We start from the raw sequence: 23,080 nt of genomic DNA, 5'->3' as shown, positions 1-23,080 counted from the left end.
TTCACTGTGGGAGAGCCCTGCACCGAAATCCCTCAGAAGAAAGCACCAATGTCTCGGTACCAAGAAAAGATCTCCTCCTCACCGGCCTCCATCAAAGGCCCAGTCAAATATGGGGAGCTCATTGTCCTGGGGTATGAAACAATTCACTTATTCATATTCATTGAATAGGCTCTGTGCACAGCAGCCATATTGGAAAGAAATTCGTCCTCCTCTTTACTTCCTTACTTAATGTATGTACATCGTATATAATCTGGCCAGGTTGATCCTATGACTCTTCGCCATGAAGCTCCATAATAAGACTCTGCCCACGCATACTTGCTGTTCCAAATATCTAAAACCAAACTAAACTTGTCACAAGCTTGCTTTATTAACCCCAGCGCTCCCGCCACTGTTTCATTTCCTCTTCACAGGCACAACGGGGACGAGTCCAGGACGAAAAGCCACTTCTCTTTGTACCAGAGACCCAAGGCCAACGGTTTGAGACCAGGCACTGTACACAAGGACTGCACTGCACAGGCAGTTAAGGTACAGTCAGTGGTGGAAGAAGTACGCAGATTTGGGACTTTAGTAAAAGTAACAAAAGAACAGAGTAAAAAAAATATACTTTCTTACTTGAGTCAAAAGTATTGCCATCAAAACAATACTTTTTTAGTATCAAAATGCGGAATGGCCACTTCAGAATCATACACCATGTTATAGGACAATAATTATTGGTCATTACACACTTAAGCCTATTTTATACTTAAGATATTCAAAAAGCTCACAAGCTCATTTAAGCTTGTAGATCTTACTTACATAATTAATATCCCCCCCAGGCGTTAAATATGCTGACGAGTCTTAAGTCTTAAAGGGATAGTTCAACCCTAAAATCACTTTGTTTCTATCCATTAGTCACCCCATGGAGACTTGAATTCACGGACATTTTTTGTATTTTGTCGCATTCCTAAGCCAATAATCTGACGACCGGCAGCACCGGTCCGCTGGCCATCAAATTATTGTCTTAGGAATGCGACAAAAACTAAAAAAATATCCATGAATTCAAGTTTCCATGGGGTGACTAATGGATTGAATAAAAGTCATTTTGGGGGTGAACTATCCCTTTAAGTGTTTGAGTTGATAACTCCTAAGATGGTGGCGTTATTACTTGATTTCCACCTATGAAGACCTGGAAATATAGGACGTGCAAAATAGGATCCTCAGAGTCATAAGGGTTCATTTGGTTCCTAATTATCCTGTACCTGGGGTCCCCTGGAACCCCCTCAATGACTCCTGGGAAAGTGGTAAGGTACCACGTGACATTTGAAAATAGCATGTGGTTTCAAAGTGGGAGCAGTACCAAAGTACATTGAATAGAGTAGTACTGCACATTTGAGTACCTGTACTTTACTCAAGTATTTATTTGTATGTGTGTATACTTGACTCCCACTACAAGACACATATTGTACTTTTCACTCCACTCCACTCCTATGATACATTAACCAGAGCCCTTCGAATATATTGAAAATAGCTGATCTACAAGCTCACTGTGAGCTTATAGCTCTGCTATTGTAACAATTATTGACTTTTTAATTCTTGGAAAACATTTCAATTGTTTGGAAAATGTCTAACTTGCAATACAGTAATGACTTGATATTAAACATAAAATGTTTCTTCTTTTCTTTTTCTTTCTTTTTACTTAATTTATTTTTAAAAGCAAATGTTCCATTACTTTAACTTGCTTTAACAAATTTGACAGAACGACTTTACTTGCTGTTTTGTAATGTTTGAGGAGAATCTATGCTTTGACTCAAGTCCTGAGGTTGAGTCCTTTGTCCAGAGGTGGATGTTTTTAACAGTGAACGTCGCTGTGTTCCATAGTGCGTTGGTTCTCAAAGTGGGGTCCGGGGACCCCCAGGGGTCCTTGGGGGAGTTCCAGGGGGTCCCCAGCTAAATGATGGATAGTTAGGAACCAAATGGACCCTTATGGGTCTGTAACTCTGAGAGTGTACAAATGGAACCAAATGGACCCGTTAGGGTCCATTTGGTTCCATTTGTACACTCTCAGAGTTAAATTGACATAGATTTTACAATATAAATTGCGGTCGAAGTGATATAAATGCCATTAAATGGGGGTCCGTAGCCCTAATGCATGTCAAACTGGGGGTCCTTGAAATGAGAATGGTTGAGAATCACTGCTAGAGCCGTACAAAATCTTCTCTTATGGGGGTCCCTGGCATATCTTTTGAAATGGGGGTCCGCAGGCTAATAAGTGTCAATTTGGGGGTCCTTGACATGAAAAAGTTTGAGAACCACTGCCATAGTGGATGTTTGTAACAGTGAACGTCTCTGTGTTCCATAGGCGATCACCATGATGGACCAGCACAGCATATCCTACGCTCTCTCCCAAGCCTCCACGGTCGTGGTGGAATACGCTTCTGACACAAACACGGACATGTTTCAGGTCTGTAGGATGCATTGTGTATACATTATGTTTTGTGCTACATAAACCAGCCATTCACAACCTGTTGCCCGTGAGGATATTGGGCCCCCAAATAATTTCCAAAACACTAAGATTGTATTGATAAGATAACCAATACATCTATATATAAATAGGAACTTAAAGTAGGCCATGCTACGTTAGTTGCCACTGATCCAAGGTGGAACACAATAGATTGATTGATCATAAAAAAAAATGCATGCTATATTCTGATAGAGTGTTTGTTCAGTAAGAAACGTGTCTCTCCAGATCTTTAGTAAACACAACACATGTTTTCACTAAAGAATTAGCAGACAAAATTGGAACTGGAACATTTGATGCTGCTGGTCTTCTCTCCTGATTGGGGGCTAAGCAGGGTTAAGTGTCTTGCTAGGACTCGAACCGGGGACCTTCTGTTTCCCAGGCGGCCTCTCTACCCATTCAGCTATCACCACCCTCCTATTAATGAATAACAAAAATGGCACGTCCAAAATAGACAGTAGGGTGAAAGTGGTTGATTACAGTGCATGTAAACAAGCTGTGAGTAATGTGAAACTCCTTGTGTGTTTGTCTGTAACAGATCGGGCGGTCCACAGAGAGTCCCATTGACTTTGTGGTGAAGGACACGGTGCCCGACAGCAAGGCCGTTCAGGACACCGTCTCGCGCTTCGCCTGCCGCATCGTCTGCCAGAGGAGCCTGTTATGGAAAAATAATATTCCGTACGGATGAAGTTTTAAGGTTGTTTATTCGGAAGATTTTAGCAGAGAGACAGCATACAGCAACACTGAGAAGCAGGGCTCCAGCCCTGCTCCAGCAGCCCATCGGGGCACCAGCCTCCCAAACACCCATGTTACACAGTCTTTATACCCCACATTGTACCAATGATACTATCCTAAATAGTCATATAAGGTATGTACTAATTATAAGAGAGCCAAATACACAGTTAAGGATGCTCTCCTAAATGGTCATAGAAGGTCTGGACTAAAGATAAGAGAGACACAAACATAGTTACACAAATACATATAGCTGACACAGTGACTGTAGCATGGGAGATCCAGATCAGCTGTTAGATTGACAGCTGTAGTTGAGAAAAGTGGTTGTCTCGACTAAAGAACCCTGCTGTGTGACTACTATTCTAGGGCCAAAATATAGATAGATACATAGAAGATACTGAACAGGTTGGCATTCTAAAATAGCCATTACATTCCAGAATTTTTTGTTTTTGTACATGAATAATCATATTCATGTACAACCGACAGGAGATTTTTAGAATGACAAAGCTATATATTTTCTCAACCATTTACTGTATGATCAATCAGACAAAACTATTAGGAGACAGCAGGACGTGCGACTTATAACTGCTGCATAATTGCCTGACACAGAAGGCATCACTGACTCTGCCGTTAACCTAATCATAATATCCAAAGTAGATCTACTTGTTTAGGTTTGAGAGTTTTGAGAGCTTCTCACTCAATTTTGTATACAATTTAGTATAATGTCAAATCTATCTCTGTTTGTACCTTAAATCTCTGTTTCTCAAGGCTGAGGGCATTTACCAATTCTATGCACTATTTAAGTACAGTTGTTTACCATTTCTCATAAATGGAAGGACTCCCACCTCGGACTCTCCGTCTACACGGACTATGTACAGTTCCTGTACAGTTTTTTTCCAGATGTCGACTCTGAATGGACTCACACCATAATTGATTTCACCCTTCCAGACGTTGATTTGCCAGAGATTAGGCAGTACGAAGAAATATTTTACACATTAGTTATCGAATATAGTTTTCCAGTCTTCATGGCTCTTTCCTCCATCTTCACTTGGCGTACGGGTCCATTTGGTTATGTCTCTGACAGCACTGTTCAGTGGCTGGCTTTTTTTTTCTTTTCTTGGTCCTCCTGCAGTGCAAAGTCTCTTAGTGTTTGACCAGGTGTCGGTTTCGTCACCTCCGCTGTTACATGGTGTCATTGTTGATGTTGTTGGTGCTGCTGCAGCTCTGCTACTTCCCTCTGCGGCTTGAAGCTGTTCCCTTGATGTCATCACAGAATATATTTATCTGCGAGGCTCCAATCGTGTAGTTTGTTGAAGAAGCTGCAATGAGAAGCGTGAATCCAGGTATCCCTCTCAGCTACTTTCACCCCGGTCGGAGTGATGAGAAGAACTTGGTAAGGCCCCGTCCACCGAGGTTGATACCAGTACTGTCGTCTCAGGTCCTTCACCACGATCCAATCGCCAGGTTCCAAGCTGTGCAACTGTCCTGCTTTTGGGTCTGGAAGCGCTGCTTTGAAAAAATCTTCTTCCCAAAAAGTCCTTCACCCTTAAGTTCTTTTGATCCAGTATCCATAATCATAATTATGATGATGAAATATGAATCCTGCCGACAACGCCAACTGTTATGGAAAAATAATATTCCGTACGGATGAAGTTTTAAGGTTGTTTATTCGGAAGATTTTAGCAGAGAGACAGCATACAGCAACACTGAGAAGCAGGGCTCCAGCCCTGCTCCAGCAGCCCATCGGGGCACCAGCCTCCCAAACACCCATGTTACACAGTCTTTATACCCCACATTGTACCAATGATACTATCCTAAATAGTCATATAAGGTATGTACTAATTATAAGAGAGCCAAATACACAGTTAAGGATGCTCTCCTAAATGGTCATAGAAGGTCTGGACTAAAGATAAGAGAGACACAAACATAGTTACACAAATACATATAGCTGACACAGTGACTGTAGCATGGGAGATCCAGATCAGCTGTTAGATTGACAGCTGTAGTTGAGAAAAGTGGTTGTCTCGACTAAAGAACCCTGCTGTGTGACTACTATTCTAGGGCCAAAATATAGATAGATACATAGAAGATACTGAACAGGTTGGCATTCTAAAATAGCCATTACAAGCCCGCCCTATGTTGCGCGCGTCTACGCCGCCGGCTTCGACTCCTCCAAGAACATCTTCCTGGGTGTAGGTTATGTAAATGTCAGATGAAATGTCTCATACACAATTGTGTCTGTGCGACTGTGCAGGGATTCATAACTTGTTTGATTAATTGATTAATCCATCTTGAACAAAATGCATTCAAAATGAATACCTCGAAAATAGGCAGTCGCAGCGCGTTGCAATGCGGAGGCGACGATTGACAGTCAAAATCCCTCAACAGCGACACCCGCAGGCAAAGATTTCTTTTATCATTGCAGCTTTAGAAATCAGAGAGAAAAAAATCATCCTGCCATGGATCACTGGAGTGGATTTTTCAGTTAAAACTTTTAATACACGTTTGGAAGGACCATGATAAATACTTTTAATGTGTTGTGAGACTAAATGTCATAAAACCTTTAAGGAAAAAATCTGAGGATTCTTTCACCACCTTCCTCCCCCCGCAGGAGAAGGCAGTTAAATTTACGACGCCTGATGAACAGATGGACGGACTGACCACCAACGGCGTGCTGGTGATGCACCCGCTCCATGGCTTCACTCGGGACTCCAAGCCCGGCCTGTGGAGGGAGATATCGGTGTGCGGCAACGTCCTCACCCTTCGGGAGACCTATCAGCAACCTGGGAAGATGGTGAGGACTAATATACAGTATACATGTTCACGTCAAACAGCACACGTGCACACAGTGGTGGAAAAAAGTACTCAAATGTTTTTTTAAGTAAAAGTATCAATACTGCAATGTAGAAGTACTCTGTTACAAGTAAAAGTCCCGTGATCTACAAGCTCACAACGCGTTATTTTTATGTATGTCTTTACCCTCCCCAAACAAATTTGCACAAGCACTCAAAGTACCACAAAATGGAAATAAGCTCTTGCTTTGTTTTATGCTTTTGAGAAAGTATCTACAAAATCTATGTTCATCATATAGTACTGTATGTGCATTCTTGTCTAAAAAAACATCAACCAAATCTTATAAATGTTCTCATGTTCCCGTCCAGGTGGACAGTGAGTCCCAGAAACTGATGGACGGCTCGCTGATTGATCTGTGTGGTGTAACCCTCCTGTGGCGCACGGCCGAGGGCCTGGCGCGCATGCCCACCATGGAACACCTGGAGGTCCAGCGCCAGAAGCTTTATGCCGGGCCGACCAATCAGCCCCCCAGGTCCCAGCAGCCAGCCGACCAATCAGCCACCCAGGTCCCAGCAGCCAGCCGACCAATCAGCCACCCAGGTCCCAGCAGCCAGCCGACCAATCAGCCACCCAGGTCCCAGCAGCCAGCCGACCAATCAGCCACCCAGGTCCCAGCAGCCAGCCGACCAATCAGCCACCCAGGTCCCAGCAGCCAGCCGACCAATCAGCCACCCAGGTCCCAGCTTCCAGCCAACCAATCAGCCACCCAGGTCCCAGCAGCCACCCAGGTCCCAGCTGCCAGCCGACCAATCAGCCACCCAGGTCCCAGCAGCCAGCCGACCAATCAGCCACTCAGGTCCCAGCAGCCAGCCGACCAAGCAGCCACCCAGGTCCCAGCTGCCAGCCGACCAATCAGCCACCCAGGTCCCAGCAGCCAGCCGACCAATCAGCCACTCAGGTCCCAGCAGCCAGCCGACCAAGCAGCCACCCAGGTCCCAGCTGCCAGCCGACCAATCAGCCCCCCAGGTCCCAGCTGCCAGCCGACCAATCAGCCACCCAGGTCCCAGCAGCCAGCCGACCAATCAGCCACCCAGGTCCCAGCAGCCAGCCGACCAATCAGCCACCCAGGTCCCAGCTGCCAGCCGACCAATCGGCCACCCAGGTCCCAGCAGCCAGCCGACCAATCGGCCACCCAGGTCCCAGCTTCCAGCCGACCAATCGGCCACCCAGGTCTCAGCTGCCAGATGACCAGTCAGCCACCCAGCTGCCAGCTGACCCGTCGAATATGAAAACAGTACGAGCATGAGCAGCGACACTGAAATGATCCTTGCAGAGATTCGAACCTTCCGACAAGAGGTTAATGGACAACTGGAGACACTGAATGTGTCTCATTTTGTACCATTTTCTGATGGATCTAAAGTGTACCATTTTCCATTTGTATGTGTTAATTATGGTTAAAAGTGTCAGTGCCTCTCAGGCAGCCTGCAACGTTGTTTTGGTCTGATGCGCTCCTTCTGGTATGTCAACGATATTAGATAGCAGGTTAACCTCGTTGCCACACGGATTTGTTGTTATGAACGTTGTGCATAAATGTCACCATCACCCTGGTTGCCCAGGAAACGGAGCAAGTCGAGACACAACTGACGGCTGGCGTGATGACGAAAGGCGTAACCCCACGTTATGTGTATACAACTCTTTATCTTTGTTTTTACGTCAGAAGAATATATCTGGAACCATGCTTTTCCGACGCTTGTGAGATTGTTTCTCTGGAATAAACCCAAATACTATTATAATAATATGTTTCCTCCATTTATTGATGTTATTGATTCATATACTGTCGTATATGTATGGACCGGTATTCACTAGGGGAAAATTATTTAATTTTGTATTTACTTGGTTCATGTGTATTTTCTCTACCTCTGCGTCATGAAGAACATGCAATGCTTCTCGTCCTAAAAGCTCGACAGAGTTGTATGGTTTTCACAGCTTATTCCGCTCTCACAAACCGGACTGCCTCAAACTGATGAAGACTGAATACAGCTTCTTCTCACGAGCATGCCGCCACCTGCCCTATGTGCTTATGTTTCTGTTCACCTGTGTTTATTACACTTACAGATCATTTGTGGATTCCGCGCAGAGAGAGCGCTTATGTCACTGAATGTGTGCATTTCTGAATGAAGGATAACATCCAGGGACGTACTGGGCCCCTAATTCAGCCTGGGAATCTCAGATAGAGAGGCCCTTAGGGTGAAATTATTTTGTCTCCGGCCGCGCGCCGAGGTCCCAAATACTAACCGTTGAGCGGTATATTAAACATTTACAATGAAAAATATACAATAATGATAAAATACTGCAACTGGAGGTAATGGAAGGAAGAGTTAGGTTTTGGGTACAATAGTTTATAATTTAGTAGCAGCTTCAAAAATAAGCAGATAATGTGCAATCGCTAATCAATTGCAGCGGTGCTCAATCAAATGCACAAGAGGAGTCAAGTATATACTGCTCAAAAAAAGTTCGGAAACTTAACTTCGGTCAATTATATCTCCCCTTTAATAATACCAATTGGTATTGTGTTTTATATCATTTTTATCGTTGATTAGTCACCTTTACAACGAGGTACAGCTTGTAAGGATCGTGCATTTGTGGAATGAGCAACACAGCTAAACGTGTGGGTAGCGCCTCCAAAAAATTTGCCAAAATCACCCAATATGCTTCTGTTGGTAATCACTCTTGTTTTGAGCAACCTGTCAGCACACACCTGCTGAGAGGTGTGTGCCAGTAGTCACAGGTGTGTGACTGCCTCACAGGTGAGTGACTGGCACCTGAACATGGGTTCTTCAACTTTGTTGAGTTTGTACTCCAAGCAGCAACACTGCCCCCATGGAAAGATGCCACGTTTGTCCCTTCAGGATAAGGCCCGTGCAATAGGGCAAGTGAAGCTGGTGTTCCGTTATGCAGAGTGACAGCATTATTTGGTGTTAGCCCTGGTACCATTTCCAAACTTAGGACCAAGTTCTGTGAGACAGGTGAAGTCAACAAGGAAGACAACATCCCAAGACCCCTTGCTTCACTGAGGAACCATAGATTTACAGGCAAGATTTGCACAACGGTACCAAAGACAGATGTCAAAGTTGCAGGGTCCATGCTCAGGTTCCAGTCACACACCTGTGACTGGCACACACCTGCCTACAAATGGTACCAGGGCTGACAACAGGGCTGACATCAAATAATGCGTAATCTGCGTAACGGAACACCAGCTTCACTTGCCCTATTGCACGGGCCTTATCCTGAAGGGACAAACGTGGCAGTCCATGGGGGCAGTGTTGCTGCTTGGAGCATACATAAACTCAACAAAGTTGCAGAACCCATGTTCAGGTGCCAGTCACTCACCTGTGAGGCAGTCACACACCTGTGACTACTGGCACACACCTCTCAGCAGGTGTGTGCTGGCAGGTTGTTCAAAACAAGAGCGATTACCAACAGAAGCATATTGGGTGATTTTGGCACATTTTTTGGAGGCGCTACCCACACGTTTAGCTGTGTTGCTCATTCCAAGAATGCACGATCCTTACAAGCTGTACCTTGTTGTAAAGGTGACTAATCAACGATAAAAATCATATAAAACACAATACCAATTGGTATTATTAAAGGGGAGATATAATTGACCGAAGTTAAGTTTCCGAACTTTTTTTGAGCAGTTTACATAGAATAGGATAGGAAATAAAAAAGAAGCAGTAGTAGAGGACTATATGAATGGGTGAGTATGATTACATGAAAAAATGTGTCTGCATTCATTCAGAACTTTGGCTAGTTAGCTGAAGTATAGAAAACTAGGGTTGGCTATTAATGATCTGAAAATGTTTCTTTTATAGGCTAGATCTATTGGCTATATGAGGATGACATAACAGGAAATTCTTAACTTATACATAGTGAAGGCTGTAATGTGCGTACTGTGTATGTGCAAATACTTTTTATTGTAACAGCAAAGTCCTTCAGGGCGCTATTAAGGGCGACTTAAATCCAGGTGTTATGCGGTAATTAAGTAATAACGCCATTAAGTAATAACACGACTTAGAATGACTCACCGCATACTGCTGGTCAGACCACGTCTTAAGTGCAAAAAGAAATGTTTGGTTGTAAGGACACCGGCAGTTTAACTAATCCGTGCTCAGTCAATTCTGAACCGATTCTTATAATTCTCTATAATCATGGTATGGGAAGGGTGCGTCCTCTGGTCTGAGCCTTGCGTTGAAGTCACCCAGAGCTGGGACGTCTCGGACCGCTGTTGGTGGGTGAGTACGCGACTATGACTGTTGTTACTGGGTTGCCCGAGAACTCTGCGATAAGGATCCTATCGGTGTGATGGTAAACCCGACAGAGACGCTTACGCGCCAGAGAACCCAGCATTAGCCCTACGCCCCCCTGTTAAAGCCTGGGCCTCGTTTCGCCATGCAGATGCAGTGATGAACGTGCATCTCTCCACTCTGCGGTACACGATCCGGTCATCAGTGTGTACTCCTCTGTGTTCCTGGATTCCCAGGATCTCCACTCCCCGTTCCTCGGCACGGTGTGCTAGTTCTACCAATCTAGCGTCTTCTCTCACTGTATGCGTTGAAGGTTCCCATTACAAATGGTCTCCGACAGCGCAAGAGTGCATTGGACGGGGTGCCGTGATCGGACAGGACCCTCCCTTGCGGGTTTGGGATCCTATCGTAATGTTGTCCTCCGGGAGGAGGTCCAGCACCACCATCTGCTGCGATGTTCATGCGAACTCCCACCGCTGGAAGTATAGGATTTGGGATGACTTTGTTCTCCATAGTTGGCTTTACTATGCTGATTAAGGGCTATGGGGCGCAACTCCTTGCAGTCCTGGTTTTAGTTCAGAGTGTCCTTCTCCTAGATGGTTTGCCTTCCATGGCTATGAGCCCCATCCACCCATGCTGTTTGCCCATAGCTGGGACAGTGGTTGGCAGGCGCCAGGGCGTGTCCACACACCGGTGGGCCAGCGCCTCTGGGGCCCACTGTTGCTCCGAGATCCGAGATCCCCTACAGTTTAGCCTGGGACCTCAAGGTACCCAGCTACCGCGTGTGGCCACGAGGAGGCACTGCAGAAGTTTTGGCAGAGGAGTGGCTTTGTACCAGCAGAAGGAGACTTAGGGCAGGTACACACTGTAGGACTTTTAAAGTGGTCGGGGATTCATCTGATCGTTAAGCATTACACATTGCAGGAGTTTATTTCTTGAAATCGGCTGTCATATGTCGTTGTGGTTTTCACCCTATAGATTGATCCCCGACCAGGGATTACACACTGTAGGATAGTTCACTAGGATGCTGTCCAGAGTCAGACCCAATAGATTTGTTTTTATTCCAATTCATTTTAACACATCGGGTGCCAAACACGGTCTGAACCGTGTGTTTACATAGTGGCGGTTCCGCCGCTTCGGTGCCGAACACGGTCTGAACCGTGAGTTTAGTCTTTTTGTTTTTTTCATTTTTCTCCGCGCGGGCGGGGCTAGAGCAGCTCTGGGAGCACCCATTATAATCCTGCGAAGGAAGTGCCAGATCGCTCACCGGAAACATTTTTTTTTGCCCCATCCGCTTCCTGTCTATTTCCTACTTTGAAACGCCTATATCTCCGAATCTGTTTCCTGTGGGGAAAACCGGTCATGCGCGATGCGCGATCCCCCCCCGTTGTAACTCGCCAGGGTAATGTTATGGTTCCAGCCTGTAGCCAGACTCATGGGACAACATGAATCGATGCTTTTTTTTGCGTGGATTTGCTTGTAACGCACGCGGAATCTTTAAACAGCAAAGCGCAGTCAATGGGGAGAATGCTGGCACCCACGGTAAGTTGTTATGAAAAAATGCTGGCACCCGATGTGTTAACAGACGTCTCCCGTGATAAAGAATATGCGCATCTATCTCTCTCTCTCGCTCTCTCTCTTTCTCTCTCTCTCTTTCTCTTTCTCTCGACAAGTGCACGGAAGCAGTGTTGCCATGTTCGCTTATTATAAGCGACTTTGGGCTTGTTTTTTCTGTAAAATTGCTTGAAAGTGTAGTTGCTTATTTGGCCTTGTTTCCTAATGTTGTTTGAACCAGTTGTTCTCAAACATTTTCATGGCAAGGATCCCCAAATTAATATTTGTCTGCAGACCTCCCCCCTTCTGAAAATATGTTGTGCCATAGACCCTCATAGGCTACAAGATTTGTGTGGATTTTGAAAATATTCCACAATTTTCTCATGTTTGCAATATCTTTCTTTTGAAATAGCTGCGATATGCGTTGCGAGCTTGTAGATCGTCTATTTAATATATTTGTATATAATATAGGGTTAAAGTGTTCATGTGGCCTGCCCTATAGACACTTTTGTTGGGCTTGTTTTCATAGATATGGTTGCTTATTTCTCTCGTAAAAGCTGGCAACAACAAAAAAAAACAGGCACAGGTTCCCGAGGCTAGACAGTGACAGACACGCTGTGCACGCACACACATATTACACACACACAAACACACACACACACACACACACACACACACACACACACACACACACACAGCATAATCGGACCAAATATCCTGCAGTGTGTACCTGCCTTTACGCATTCGGCTCCTCTTGTCACCCTCCGCAAGGAGGGCTACTGGTGGCAGTAGCTGAAAGCAGAGTAGCAAGCAGAAGCAGCACTAACTACAAGCACTACAGTCCTGGGCAAGACGTTAAACTGCATCCGCAGGCTGCAGAGAGGTAGCCCCTTACCTCAGCAAGGGTCCTCTGGCTAAGGAAAATATCCCTACTGATAGACCTGGTCCTCCTACATGCCTGTATGGTACTTCCCGTGGTGCCTAGCCTAGCCAACACACTGGGATAGAAGACTGGTTTTCGGTAGACTGCGCGGAGGAAACCCTCATCGGTTCAACGGGCAGAACGGCGATACCAGCAAGCTTTGTGGAGCGCTACGGGCTGGATGTGTTAAGATTTAATGTATCCAGGTCATCCACTGCACCCGGCTCCATCTCCAGCCGTCTCGACTCTGTCTTGCCACTGGATACAGGTGGACTCGGGCGAGAGAGTGAGGTCGCGGCGCTGCGCAACCCACCCTCACTTAAATCCAAACCATTGCGCGAGTCATGACTTCACACACACACATAACTGCGCATCACACAGCCCTGCATGTAAGCATGCACACAACTTGATGTGTCTCTATGTAATGTAAAGGCCACTGCAGGAGAGAGAAGCAGTGCAACTGAAGGTATGTCAAGGTCACCTGACTGCATCCATATCAATGACCAGCAAACATTTAATTTCAGAGGCTAAAGGCTATGAGAGCTTATAGGTTCCAAACGTCCTTTAATACATTTTATCGGAGCATATAAGTGTTGTTATATTTCCTTATGATCATTCCTAACCCTGCAGCACCTCAATTTAGTGATGTTTGTATTTCAGTAGCTTTTGTACAATGTAACGTGACAAATGTGCATGAAAGCCTTGAGAGAACTCCCTCTACTATGAATAGTTCATAAATGACGTTGGCCTATTGTACACAATGTGTTAAAAACGTAAACCCTCTACTATGAATAGTTCATAAATTATAAATCTCTTCGCCAAAAATAGCCGATCTACAAGCATACAACGCGTGGAAACGCTACGTGTTGGCTATTCGGCTATTTTTGGCTAACGTTGCCACCAGAATAGGCATGCTGGGGTTCAAGTGGTTATTCCATTATTGTTCTTCTCTCTGACATCATGCATTCAGTTTTCATACTGCTGAGCTACAATATATACAAGGATAACATATAAGGTAATAAATACATCATGCAATAGTAATCTAGGATCACAAGTAAACCAACAACCAACAACCTGTCTAACAGTTATATTTGACGATGAGGACTGCTGTCACTCTGCTGCTCCACCCGGTGGCGCTGTTGTGTTTGTCTAGGACAGTGGTTCAGAGACAGGATGGAAGCCTCATCCAGTCAGATGGAGAAACCGTCTCTGACCTCTGACCTCTAGACTCAGATATATATGAGTTGGGGGGGGGCGCCCCAAAAAAAAAGAGAAAAAAAAAAGAAAAACGTATTTTTTTTGGCAAGCTCTTGGTGGTAACCTGACAGCGTCAAATGGAAGAAGCTTGCGACACACATTTGTTTCACAGCCTACGTAAGCAGAATCGATGACAGACGTTTTTTCTTTTTTTCAAGCTACTAGGCAGGTGATTGGATGATCCCGCCCCTAGCAGCCGCTGATTGGTTCGAACACGCAGTGTTCGCGCAGCTTTACTCCCTGCGCAATCCCAGACCTCCTTCCTGAAATCAAATGCAAATGAGATTTCCGGAGGGAGGGGGGTTTACCAGGCTATCTTGGTGGTGCTGTGGCAGAAAACGGTGGCCTAGCACCGGCCCTGCTAACATACATTTATAACATGCGCTGAGACAAACATGTGTGCCCAATCGCTTTTGCCGTATTGTTGCCTCGCTCTGTTAACACATTCCATGCCAGAGTTTAATATCATAATGTACTCACTGCCAGCGATTTATCACCTCGCCACAGACCTTGCTAAATACCTTATGATCGCGCGTTAAACTGTTTGTAGACACACAGGGTAGTTGTGTGAGTGGCCCAGAGAAGAAATTTTCAATCGGCGACATTCCATTTTGCAGTAGTCGCAGTTTCTAAAAAAAAAAAGCGTTTTAAACAGCGCTCAGCGCGGAGAAAAACAACAGCTGTAGAGCGGCGACGGATGGAAACGAAAATCTTCGATTGACATTCATTTCCGTTTCCGGGTGTGCTACAATGAAATGTGTCACTGCGAGAGAGAAAGAAAAAAAAAGACCACTTCGCGTAGATCTGCACGACTGGCACGCTGCGCTGTTATTTAGGTTGGCACGCGATGTGTGTTATTTATAAAACACATTTTATTTCAGTCAATGCAATTGTTTCAATTCATACGTTTACAGCCTTGCAGAATGATGTGTTGGCTCTGAAGACAGAGAGAACTTGACACTGAGGGGCACAGGATTTCTGGGGTGCAATTGTATATATGTGTATTTGTTACAGTAGGCTACAATGTCATATCATGGTTCAAACATATATTCTTCTAGTTATGTCATAGATCATACCCCAAAAAGTCACACACACATTGTCTATACTAGTATTAGTTTCTTCCAAAAGTTGTTCAACAGCATGCAGACAGCCTATGCAGGCACTCAATGCTGTTTACAGATGTGATATTTCACTTCAATTATTGCAATTACTGATCACTATACCTACAAACAAGGCCCTCAACCAGGCTCCCATACCTCTCTGAACGCCACACCCGTTCCCGCTCCCTCAGGTCGGGTGAAGCCAACCTCCTGGAAAAAACAAAACAAAACAAAACAAAACAAAATAAAACAAAACAAAACAAAACAAAACAAAACAAAACAAAGAAACCAACTGTCCCCACCCTCGCCATGTTTAAAACCACACTCAAAACCAACCCTTTCAGACTCGTATTCCCTACCTAATCATATTCCCCTTTTTTATATAGTAACTACTTTTTTTCCCCTAAGAAAGTTGTTTTTATTCTGTTTCTGTTAAGCGAAGTTCACTGGAAAAGTTCTCTATAAATTGTATTATTATTATTATTATTATTATTATTATTATTATTATTACCCCCCTTATTATTATTATTATTATTATTATTGTCTCCGCCAGGAGACATTGTTTTCACTTTCCACATGTCAAGCTAACATTGGTCAAGCCTCACGTGACACGTGACAATACGGTGAAATAGTGTGATCTGATTGGCTAGTGACGTATAGCGGCCTATAAATACATGTGTCACTTTGAAAGAGTCTGTGCCTCTTTCAAAGTGAGGTAAGACAGGAATAATCACACTTACACAGACAGGACAGATAGGACACTTACATAGGACACTTACATAGACAGGACGGATAGGACACTTATACAGACAGGACGGATAGGACACTTATACAGACAGGACGGATAGGACACTTATACAGACAGGACGGATAGGACAGTTATACAGACGGATAGGACACTTGTGTCATGTTACTATGACACAGTAACATGTTCTATTTTTTGTAAGAATTAGAACATAAGAAGTAGAACATTCCCAACATTCCCAAGTCTGCTGGCAGAGTGCTCCGAGGAGCACTTTTTCTAGTTATTATTATTATTACCCTTATTATTATTACCCTTATTATTATTATTATTATTACCCTAAACAGGATCCTGACCTCCAATATTGACCTGTGAAAACAAAATGTCAACGCTACATTACATAGCTCATATGTTGGGTTTAAAGTTAACTTCTAACAGTGGCAGAGGGGAACCCCCGACATCCACTGTCGGAATATAAAGCATGACTAACCACATGTTGGTGACAAAATGTATGAGCCTAATTAGAATACCTAGAATCCATCTCTATTGTCTAGAAATATTAAGTCAAATAAATTGCAAACTTTTGTCAAAACAGAATTTGTGACACAAGTTTGAAATCTGCATTATAAGCAACACAATACAGATATACATTACAATATCCACAATCCTTCAGCCCTCTGCTCAGCTGGTCAGAATGCTTGTTTGTTAATTGCATGGGCTGCTTTGTCTCAAGTTCAATCTATTCTATTTCACTTCTTATTGTGCTATTCTATTTTGCCTTTCATTCCTTGGCCCTGTTTATCGCTGTTTTATTGTTAATTTAAATTGAGATATTCCTCTAAATCGACGTTAAAAAAGGCAAAACAAATCTCGCCTTTAAATTGCTGCTGGTAAGCAGCAATTCCCATGTCTCACTCTTAACTTTTCCTGAAACTTGTTAGCCATGCTGTACTACTTGAAGTGAGTTGTGCACTTTATACACTTTATATACACGTCTCACTTTAGTATAGAGTCTACCACAAGGGGAGACACTGTCTACTAAAAAGCATTGCATACATTTTTCAAACTACAGTATGTTATTTTGATAAATGTTTATTTCAGCTAAAAACTAATCACACAACACAAGAAACCAGCTGTGTGTGAGTGTGTGTGTGTGTGTGTGTGTGTGTGTGTGTGTGTGTGTGTGTGTGTGTGTGTGTGTGTGTGTGTGTGTGTGTGTGTGTGTGTGTGTGTGTGTGTGTGTGTGTGTGAGTTGTTTAGGCCACTCAGGGACAGATCCAGCAGGACACTCATCTGTAACAACAAACAATAAACAAAAAACATCAGCAGCCAATCATAATGAACGCAACGATTCACAACCTGTGGGCCTGGGACCAATAGTGGGTCTTGAGGTTATTGCAAGTGGGCCCCTCAAATAACTGACAAAACACTATGATTTTATTGATAATATAACGTTAATGTAAGAATTATAATGTTAAACAAACAAACAAAAGTCATAGTATGTTTCCTTTAAAACTTGAATGAGTTGCGCGCGTGCGTGCGTGTGCGCGCGTGTGTGTGTGTGTGTGTGTGTGTGTGTGTGTGTGTGTCCTTGACCTAGCATTCCCCATTCCAGGTCAGGAACAGGATGTAGTCATCAGGCACCCCGTCCTCCTTGGCGAAGTTCACAAACGCCTCATTTGCGACGGCGCTCACCTCATGGGTACGACCTGCAAGCACAACAAGCTTCTCCTTTAACACACGAGCAGTGGTTCCCAAACTAGGGGTCCCCCAGGGAGGTCCCCAAGTTAATGTGGGGGGTCCTCGGCTCGCCCCCCGGACTCCAGATGATTAGCTTATATTATTAATATCATTATGCAATATTGTCTTCCCACTCAACAGTGAACACATCAACATAGAGTACAAGTGTATGCAGGGTATCTATCTGCACATTTATAAACCAATGTTTGGTTTGACCAACTTGTTGAATATTCCTTAAGAAAGAGGCAAATATTGTGAAATCAGCCGATCTACAAGTTCACAAGGCCTCACAGTGCGAGGCCTTTGTAGATTGGCTATTTTCACACTATTTATCTGTGGAACCGATATGTATATCAAATTAAAAGTAATATGCCTACAATTCCAATTAAGTGCTTTTCAGGGTGGGGGGTCCCCAGTTCATATATGATTATTTTGGGGGATCCCCAGTTCAAATATGATTATGTTGGGGGGGTCCCCAGTTCAAATGTGATTATTTTGGGGGGGGTCGCGGCCTGAAAAGTTCGGAAACCCTTGCTCTAGACAAGCTTAGCACACCTTCATACTACCTTAACACACCTTAACAATTATATTTACACGCACATCTAAAGCGACACACCTTAACCCTTTAAGACCGGGAACGCATCTGTGTCATTTTAAGATTTCTTTGGCTATATAAAAATAGCAGATATACAAGCTCATAGCGCGGCACCGAGTGCTGCGCTATGAGCTTGTAGATCTGCTATTTCTTTTTTAAATCGTGAAAATGTGTGCAAATCTTTAGACAGTAACTTTACACGATTTTTCTAAAAAATCTACAAGCTCATAGCGCTCGGTGCCGCGTTATGAGCTTGTATATCTGCTATTTTTGAATAGCCAAAGAAACCTTAAAATGACACACATGCGTTTCCTTCCCGGCCTTAAAGGGTTAAAGCAGCACTATAACTTTCCTCTTCAACCCCAGGATTTGAGCCCGGTTTCCTGCGCAAATGCTGAAATGTTTTACCATTGAGCTAATAATGGCCTGCCTGCTTGCTCAGGGGGAAAAAATAAATCTTGACCATCAGGTAAAACATTGTGTCGTTTAGTTTCCAAATAAGGAACAAAGATTGTTGATTATCAGTTCAATAAGGCAGTGGTTCTCAAACATTTTCATGTCAAGGACCCCCAAATTGACACTTATTAGCCCGCGGACCCCCATTTGAAAAGATATGCCAGGGACCCCCCATAAGAGAAGATTTTTTACGGCTCTAGCAGTGATTCTCAACCATTTTAATTTCAAGGTCCCCCAGTTTGACATGCATTAGGCTACGGACCCCCATTTAATGGCATTTCTATCTCTGGGACCCCAATTCATATTGTAAAATCAATGTTAATCTAACTCTGAGAGTGTACAAATGTAACCAAATGGACCCGTTAGGGTCCATTTGGTTACATTTGTACACTCTCAGAGTTACAGACCCATAAGGGTCCATTTGGTTCCTGTCCATCATTTAGCTGGGTACCCCCTGGAACCCCCTCAAGTACCCCTGGGGGTCCCCGGACCCCACTTTGAGAACCAACGCAATAAGGGATGCGTATTTCGGTGTCCAAATATGGGACAATTTTGTATTTCAAGGTTGAGTTGACAGCTGCTGCTTCATGCTGCAGAACGGGAACGCATCTGTGTGTACGTTTTTTGATTTCTTTGGCTATTCAAAATTAGCAGATCTACAAGCTCATAGAGCTATAGCCTGACACTCAGCCTGAATTTTCATTTAGTTTCACTCCATTATTCAGTCTGAAAGCCCTCTCAGTGCAGACGTTTTCTGAGGTGGGAGGCGTGGCCAAAGTTGGACTCTTTGGCGATTGGTTCATACTGGATTATCCCGATCCCGATTCGTCGTACAGATTTTTCGAGAAACCCCCGCCTTCGACACCGTCGCCAGACCCTGAATGCGAGGCAAGCGATTCAGGGGGTGGAGCCAGGCTATCATAGCGCGGCACCGAGTGCAGATCTATGAGCTTGTAGATCTGCAATTTTTTTGGAAAAAAATCGTGAAAATGTGTGCAAATCTTTGAATATATATAATACATTTTTAACTCAAATCTTTGCTTCTGGGGCTCCCTGGAAACAAAATGTTTTCAGATGGGGGTCCGCGGCCAAATACATCATTTTGGGAGGTCCTTGACATGAAAAAGTTTGAGAACCACGTTTATTTTTTTTAACAGTTAGGATTTAGAAGAAATTTGTAGAATCCCCCGGAAGCATGCACTCGGTGCCGCGCTATGAGCTTGTAGATCTGCTATTTTTGCATAGCCAAGGAAATGAAAAATAAAATGACACACAGATGCGTTCCCGGTCTTAATGGGTTAAAGGTTAAAGGTCAACGGTTACTCACTGTAAAGGTTGGTCATAGCAAAGTAGGAGCCGGTAGCATTGGTCCTGATGCGGTGGAGCACAGCGTAGTCATCATAGTGCACCTCTACCACGCTCACTGAGTACGAGTTGCCTGAACGACAGAGACACACATACAGTACATTAACATGTGCGCAGTGAGAGCTCTACCGACTTATTACCAAATGGGATTTTGTTTTAGTCGCATTCCTGAGCTAATAATCCAATATTTTGACTGATTGAAGTTAACAGGAGACCAATCTTAAGAAGAGCGAGATATTTAGAATATTATCTCAGAGTTGTATCAGAGTGCAATACACCTCCCAACCGGTCGTGCAGTTGAAAGCACACAGACAAAATGGCCACGATCGGATTAAAATGCTTTTTATTGAACAGTACGGAAGATAAGGGTACTTCTGAGGGGCCGTATATAATCGTAACATCCGTGCCCATGGGCTAAGCACTTTATACTTGAAATTTGAACGTTTATGTAGATGTACTGACCAAAGAGGGAGAAAGTGCAAACACCATTTTCAAAATCATCCAAGACTGTCATATGATATATGATGTGTAGATGTATCAAGGCTAACTTGTGTGCCAGTGTCATGCACCGCGTGCGTGTGTGCGTGTGTGCGTGCGTGTGTGTGTGTGTGTGTGTGTGTGTGTGTGTGTGTGCTTCTCACTCACTGCTGTGCCAGCTGCTTGTGTAAGTGAAGCGTCCAGGAGTTTCTGTGTGCTGCATGACGCGAGTCCTTGTCCGGCAGCTGCCGTTGCTACGAGAGAGAAAGAGAGAGAGATAATACAGTTGTTATATATATAGAGAGAGAGATACTGTAGTTATATATATAGAGAAAGATAATACAGTTGTTATATATATAGAGAGAGAAACTGTAGTTATATATACTGTATGTAGAAAGATATACAGTTGTTATATATATAGAGAGAGAGATTCTCTATCTCTCTTGTTTCTTTTTGTTTTGTCTGTTCTGAAAATGTAAGCTTTGTGTTAGTTCATTTTATTTTGTTTGCTCTTGTGTTTTCTCTATGCTACTATGATCATGTATTTTAAATGGCAAATAATGTGGACAAAATAAGCTTAGACTTCAGGCCATTCCTTTCCGGCCAAATAGTCATGTTGTTGACTAAGTTGTACTGTATGTTCAACTGTTTTGTTTTAAAGTATCATGACTGAAATACAAATTAACGAACAAACTAACTAACTAACTAACTAACTAACTAAATACAGTATTTTGTTCTCTTTCTCTGCTACAACTACAATATATCTGTCTCTGTGTATATACAGTAACTAAAATATCTCTCTTTCTCTGCTATATCTCTCTCTCTATATATATATAACGACAGTATCTCTCTCTCTCTCTCTGCTATAACTGCAGCATATCTCACTCTCTTTCATCAAAATGTTTAGCAGATCTACAAGCTCACAACACGTCGCATTGCGATATACTGTGAGCTTGTAGATCTGCTGTTCACTAGTTTGGAGACCCACATTTCTCATTGGGGTCTCGAGCTAAAACGTTTGGGAACATTCTGTGTTAGATGGTTTCATCATGACCAGTGGCGTGAAGTATATTTACTCAAGTAGGCCTACTGTACTTAAGTACAATTTTGATGTACTTTTACTTTACTGGAGTATTTCCAATTTTTCTCCACTACATCTCAGAGGCAAATATTGTACTTTTACTCAACTACAATTACTTGAAAACGACTTTTTTAATTATTTTAAAAACTACTTTGCAGATATAAATCATTACATTTTAAAATATACATTAAACACTTTAGCCCTTTTTGTATACAAGGCTATTTGAAAATAGCCGATCTACAAGCTCACAGTGCGTCACAGTGCATCGCTCGTAGATCTGCTATTTTCAAACATTTTGGTACTTTTACTTTTGGTACATTAAGTACATTTTGACAGCAATACTTTGGTACTTTTACTCCAGTACATTTTGAATTCCGGACTTTCACTTGTAACAGAGCACTTCTACATTGCAGTATTGATGCTTTTACTGAAGTAAAACATCTGAATACTCAGTGGCGTGCACGGACATTGTGACGGGCAGGTGCTCAAGTAAATTATACTTTTTTTTGTTTACTTGGTGTGCTCTTTTTTCCCTCTACACCTATACCTCTTTGCCAAAAATAACCGATGTACAAAGGAGAGTCTACACCTTTACCTCTTTGCCAAAAAAATAGCAGATCTACAAGCCCACAACGCCTCGCAGCGCGAGGCGTTGTGGGCTTGTAAATCTGCTATTATTGGCTAAAGTTCTCCTCAGAAAAGGGATGCTAGGTTTCGAGTGGTTATGGTTAAAAGAAAAATCATACCACATAAAGATTTGGCGGACCCCCTGTAGTAACTCTGAGGACCCCCTGTTGAAGACCCCTGCTGTAAACTGAAAAAATAAAAAATGTATTTTTTTTTTTTTTTTTCAAAAGGGCACTTCTGGTCAAGAGGGCAAAGGGCAGTTGCTGTAACACCACCTAGAGTCTATCTGTGCACGTCCCTGTGAGTACTTTTCCCTCCACTGATCATGACCTCAACTCCACCCATACATACCGTGGCCTGCTGTAGGTGTAGTTGAGGTCTCCGGCAGCCGTTGGAAGCACCTTGTAGGTCGAGACGGTGAAGTTGACGTGCTCATGGATGTCCCACCACCACGTGGCATTGGTGGCCAGGCCGACCATGTACCACTTACCAGACATCTGAGAGAGAGAGAGAGAGAGAGAGAGAGGACCCCCCACAACATAGACCTTAAGTGGTTAATATACATTTAGTAATAAAGAATCTAAATCTAAAAAGAAACTAAGTAAAGTTTGCAAATAATTGTAAGTGGAGTAAAAGTACAATATGTTTTGAGTAAATGTACTTAGTTACTTTACACCACTGCAGTGTTCATTTCGTCGACTAAAACCCTGCGAAAAAAGTTTGTCGACTACCTTTTTTCAATATATTGACAATTTCGATACCAAATAAAAACTAGACTAAAATGTTAGTGAGGGACTATAGTGGAGAAGAGATCCAGTAGAACTAAAAGACAAGCCAT

General features: G+C 43.4%; 1 protein-coding gene across 1 annotated transcript; it reads right to left on the bottom strand.

Moving 5' to 3' along the window:
- Positions 1 to 17,497: 17,497 nt before the first annotated feature.
- LOC311050078 (prostaglandin-H2 D-isomerase-like) lies at positions 17,498 to 22,721 on the bottom strand (the record flags this gene model as incomplete). The annotated part of the gene is made up of 4 exons (XM_084064047.1): positions 17,498 to 17,610; positions 20,020 to 20,130; positions 20,703 to 20,788; positions 22,594 to 22,721. 4 exons carry the CDS (start codon positions 22,719 to 22,721, stop codon positions 17,498 to 17,500), a joined length of 438 nt encoding a protein of 145 aa, XP_083920173.1.
- Positions 22,722 to 23,080: the final 359 nt, after the last annotated feature.

The sequence above is a fragment of the Gymnoscopelus microlampas genome, assembly GCF_963454915.1.
Source record: "Gymnoscopelus microlampas genome assembly, chromosome: 8".
NCBI classification, from domain to species: Eukaryota; Metazoa; Chordata; class Actinopteri; order Myctophiformes; family Myctophidae; genus Gymnoscopelus; species Gymnoscopelus microlampas.
This window is presented reverse-complemented; position numbering and strand designations above follow the sequence as displayed.